Genomic DNA, 4431 nt, shown 5'->3' with positions numbered 1-4431 from the left:
CCCCTCAAACTCAGAAATCCGCCTGCCTCTGCCTCCCAAGTGCTGGGATTAAAGGCATGCACCAGCACTGCCTGGCTGCGTGTACCCATGAATGATGTGTGAGTGAGTGCCCCTGTACATGCCATAGCATTCATGTATGGAGGGTGCAGGCTACGTGCAGAAGTCTGTTCTCTTTTTCCACTGTAGTTTCCAGAGATCAAACTCAGGGTGGCAGGCTTGCACGGCAACTGCTATTACCTGCCGACCTTCACCTTAGCTTGTAAATCCTTTTAAGACTCTTGACCCATTATTAAGTTGCCTTACAGTAAGACAATATACATTTAAATCTATTTCATTGTTGTTTATATATCCATGTGTGTCTGTGTGAGTGGATATGTTTGTAGGTGTAGAGGTCAGTAGAGTATGTCAGAAACCAGGAGCTAAATAAAGGCCATTGTGAGTCTCTCAGTATGGGTGCTGGGATGGATAGGAGGCAGGTCCTCTACTGAGCAACAAGCCCTCCTAGCCACGGAGCCACTTCCTTAGCCCCAGACACTATGCGTTATGATACCAAACAGATTTTTTTTTTTTTTTTTGCCTCCTTACCAAAAATAGCCATTTTTGGTACTTTCCGAACTAGAAGAAAATGGTACTTCCTTATTTTAATTTTTGTTTGTTAAGTATAATTTTTATGTACCTTTTTTTATTCTTATGAATTACTTTTTTAACTGAAAACTATTTTTTAAATTAAAATGTGTGTGTGTGCGTGTATACACAAGCACTCGTGTCAGTCAGTGTACACTTGTGGTGGTCAGAGGACAATTTGTGAGAGTAAGTTCTTCCTTTCCATCATGTAGGGTCTTGCAGGGCCAAACTGAGACCATTGCACTAGTCTGCTGAACCATCCATCTCTCTAGCCTCAGGAGGTGCCTTCTGGTGTATTTTCTCCATTTCCTGTTGAGGCGCGGAGAGTCTTTAAGTTGAGCATCTCTGTTTTGTCTGCTTTAGGACATAGCTGTGATCTCTGCCAAGCTGACCGGCATGCAGAACAGCTTGATGATGCTCGTGGATACTCCAGATTACTCCGAGAAGTGTGTGCACCTGGAGGCTCTGAAGAACAGGCTGGAGGCCCTGGCCAGCCCCCAGATCGTGGCAGCCTTCACCTCTCAGTCTGTGGGTGAGTGTGGCAAGTCTCAACTGTGGGTACCTTTCCGTGTAAAGATAAGGCCTGGCTCATAAGTCTTTAGAATAGCTTCGTGATGATTAAATTGTATCAATTGTAGGTAAATGGAACCTCATGATGCTTTCATGTATTTTATACAGAGTTTCCTGACATACAGGATAGTTGGAACAGGCACCATGAAGGTGGCCCTAGGTCTCAACGTTGTCATTTTCCCGAGCCACCTCCCCGTGCTGGGGCTGGAACCCAGGCCTGGCAAGAGCTTGCCACTAAGCTTCATGCCACCTTTACACTTGCTCTATTACATGTCTGCTGCTCCTTCTCCATGTGTCTCTTTCTTTTATTATTATTATTGTTGATTTGGCAGCTTTGCCACTGACTGCAGCCGCACGTCTTTTGTGTAGGGAGTCCTGGTATTGTGGTGAGACCCAAGGCTTTGTGCACACCTTACTTCTAAACTGCACTTCCAGCCCCCGTATGACTCTTTTCAAAGTAAGTCACAGACATCAGAATACTTTGCTCTTCATCCACAAAAATATCAGCCAATCAAAGAGGGGCAGCAGTGAACCTGTCCTTTTTTTCCCCCTTGAGTCAGCATTCCACTTTGTAGCCGTGCCTAGGCTGAAACTTGATATATAGACCAGGCCAGTCTCTAGCTAATTGTGATTCAACTGCCTCGGCTTCCCAAGCGCTGAGACCAATGTGTGTGGTACTGTGCAGGGCGCTAACACGCTTGCTGATCTTCACAGCTATTTGTGGCCTGGACTCACTGCTGCTGCATGTGTGTCATGTGAGGCCTTCTCTTCTGAGTTCCGTGTTCTCTTGACCTCATCTTGTTAAAGCCCTCAGCAGCCATTTCATCAGCAGACTTGAAGGCCTGGCATCAGTCCGCATTTCTCTCTGAAGCCATCCGTAGTCAACAATGGTATCTTACATCCTCTCTCCTGTTCTGCAAATACCTCCTCTTGGCTTCCTAGATGCAGCATTAGTCCTGCTAATGACGGCTTGTTTCAAGGCTGGTATAAGAGCTCTAATTCTTCAGTTTGCTTTAGGGAAAGCCAGCACCAGCTGTTAGCATTCTTTTCTTTGAAAGTTATATTAATGAGCTACACAATTATAAACATGAATGTACAGACAGTTGCACATATGAGCCCTTGTCACATGTATAAGTATCATACAACTTCAATATATTCAGTTTGACCATATAGTTTTCCTTTATTAAATGAGGACATTATTGAGAGCGAAATAAAACTTTTTTTTCTAGCTTTTAAAAAGAATTTGTGAGCTCAGCAGTGGCAGTACACACCTTTAATCCCAGCACTTGGCAGGGAGAGGCAGTTGGGTCTCTGGGAGTTAGATGCCAGTCTGGTCTACATAGTGAGTTCCAGGTCAGCTGGGGCTACACAGAGAAATCTTATCTTGAAAAAACGAGAGAGAGAGAGAGAGAGAGAGAGAGAGAGAGAGAGAGAGAGAGAGAGAGGAGGGAGGAAGGAACAGAAAGGGAGAGAGAATGTGTACTTAAAATGTATAACATGCTGATTTGATATAAACTATAGTTACTATGATCAAGGGCTCATGCCCATCACACACAATTGTCTCTTGCTTTTGTGGTAAGAACACTAGTGATCTACTCTGAGCAAATCTCAGGTCTATAATACATTATTATTAGCTGTCATAACTCAGGTCTTGTATTTCTCCCTGGTAGCCCCCATTTCCCCTCCATGTATAAATGCAACCAGATTTGCTCTTTCTCTCAACTCTGGCATGGTGCTTCCCAAGTTCTTCTATGTAGTTGCAAATGGCAAGCTTTCTTTCTGTTTGATGGCTAAATAGAGTGAGGTCACCCTCTACGTGACCCCATTGATGGGGATTGAACCCAGGGCCTTGTTGGTGCCAGGCAGGTCCTCTGCCACTGAGCTCCATCCTGTCCCTAGGGGAGTGCTTTCAGTCATTAAGTTTCGACCAGAGCTCCATGGGTAGTCAAGTGCCCAGTGTGAGGGGAGGCAGCTTAGCCTCCCACCTCTAGTGACATCCTCTCCCTCCTGAGATGCTCTGCTCCTGCTCATCTCTTCATAGTCAGGGCCTCCCTTAGTCTATTGTTGAAGCCACATCAAAGTTGGGACTCCACCTGGGGGTGTAACTTAGTGGTAGCGCTCTCACCTAATGTGTACAATGCCTTGGCCTTAGCCTACCAGAAAAAAAACGAACCCAAGAAAACACGTTCACTGAATTCATTAGTTTTAGTAGAGTTTGTGTGTGTAGAATCTGGGATTCATTTATTTATTTATTTATTTATTTATTTATTTATTTATTATATGTAAGTACACTGTAGCTGTCTTCAGACACTCCAGAAGAGAGCATCAGATTTCATTACAGATGGTTGTCAGCCACCATGTGGTTGCTAGGATTTGAACTCAGGACCTTTGGAAGAGCAGTCGGCCATCTCACCAGCCCCCGGAATCTAGGATTCTTACATGGAGAAGCACAGATTATTTTTCTCCTTTCCCCTCCTGAATGCCTTTCATTTCTATTGCCTTAGCCTCTCTGATTCAGACTTCCAGTTTCATGTTGGATATAACTAAAGAAAGGAGACTTGTTTTGTTCCTTGCCTTTACAAATATTTTTAGATTTACTTACTGTGTTTTGTATGTATGAGTGTTTTGCCTCAGACTGTATGTGCACCATATGCATTCCCAGTGCCCACAGAGGTCAGAAGGCATTGGATCCCTTGAACCGTAGTTAGGGATGGTTGTGGGCCGCCATGGAGGTGCTGGGTTCTGCTGCTGGCTGCTGAGCCTTCCCTACGGTCCTTGTTCTTTATCTTTACAGCCAAGTCTTTTGTCAGTGGTGGCTTTGATATGAAAAGGCAGTTTCCTTTTCTTCCTGGATGACCCAGTGGTTTTATCCTGAAAGAGTGTTGAGTTCGTGGCTGGAGGTTAAGAGGAGTTAGTTGCTTTGCTGAGGACCTGAGTCCTTATTAGGCAGCTCACAGTCCCCTGCAGCTCTAGGGGACCTGATGACCTCTTGGCCTACACAGGTACTCACACTCATGTGCGCAGACATACATAAAATAAAATAAAATAAATTAAAATAAAATAATTGTTGAGTTTTATTAAATACTTTTCTTTACCAGTTGAGATGGTCATTACCTCCCCTTGTTTTGTTAATGTAGACATTGAATTATGTTGTTACATTACTATTTTTTGAGGGTGTGATCCTTTTAATGTGCTGCTGAATTTGAGTTGATAGATTTTTTTATTGTTTTTTTTTTT

At 43.8% G+C, this 4431-nt stretch overlaps 1 protein-coding gene across 1 annotated transcript in view; it reads left to right on the top strand.

Moving 5' to 3' along the window:
- The window catches only part of Cog7 (component of oligomeric golgi complex 7), a 73774-nt gene that overhangs the window by 6293 nt on the left and 63050 nt on the right, over window positions 1-4431 (top strand). Inside the window, exon 4 of the mRNA XM_021199366.2 lies at window positions 988-1156. Within this exon, the coding sequence (XP_021055025.1) occupies window positions 988-1156 (169 nt within the window). The remainder of the gene's footprint in view (window positions 1-987; window positions 1157-4431) is intronic.

This window comes from Mus pahari, chromosome 1 (genome assembly GCF_900095145.1).
Source record: "Mus pahari chromosome 1, PAHARI_EIJ_v1.1, whole genome shotgun sequence".
NCBI classification, from domain to species: domain Eukaryota; kingdom Metazoa; phylum Chordata; class Mammalia; order Rodentia; family Muridae; genus Mus; species Mus pahari.
Note: the sequence above shows the minus strand (reverse complement) of the source record. Positions and strands in the feature narration are given on the sequence as shown.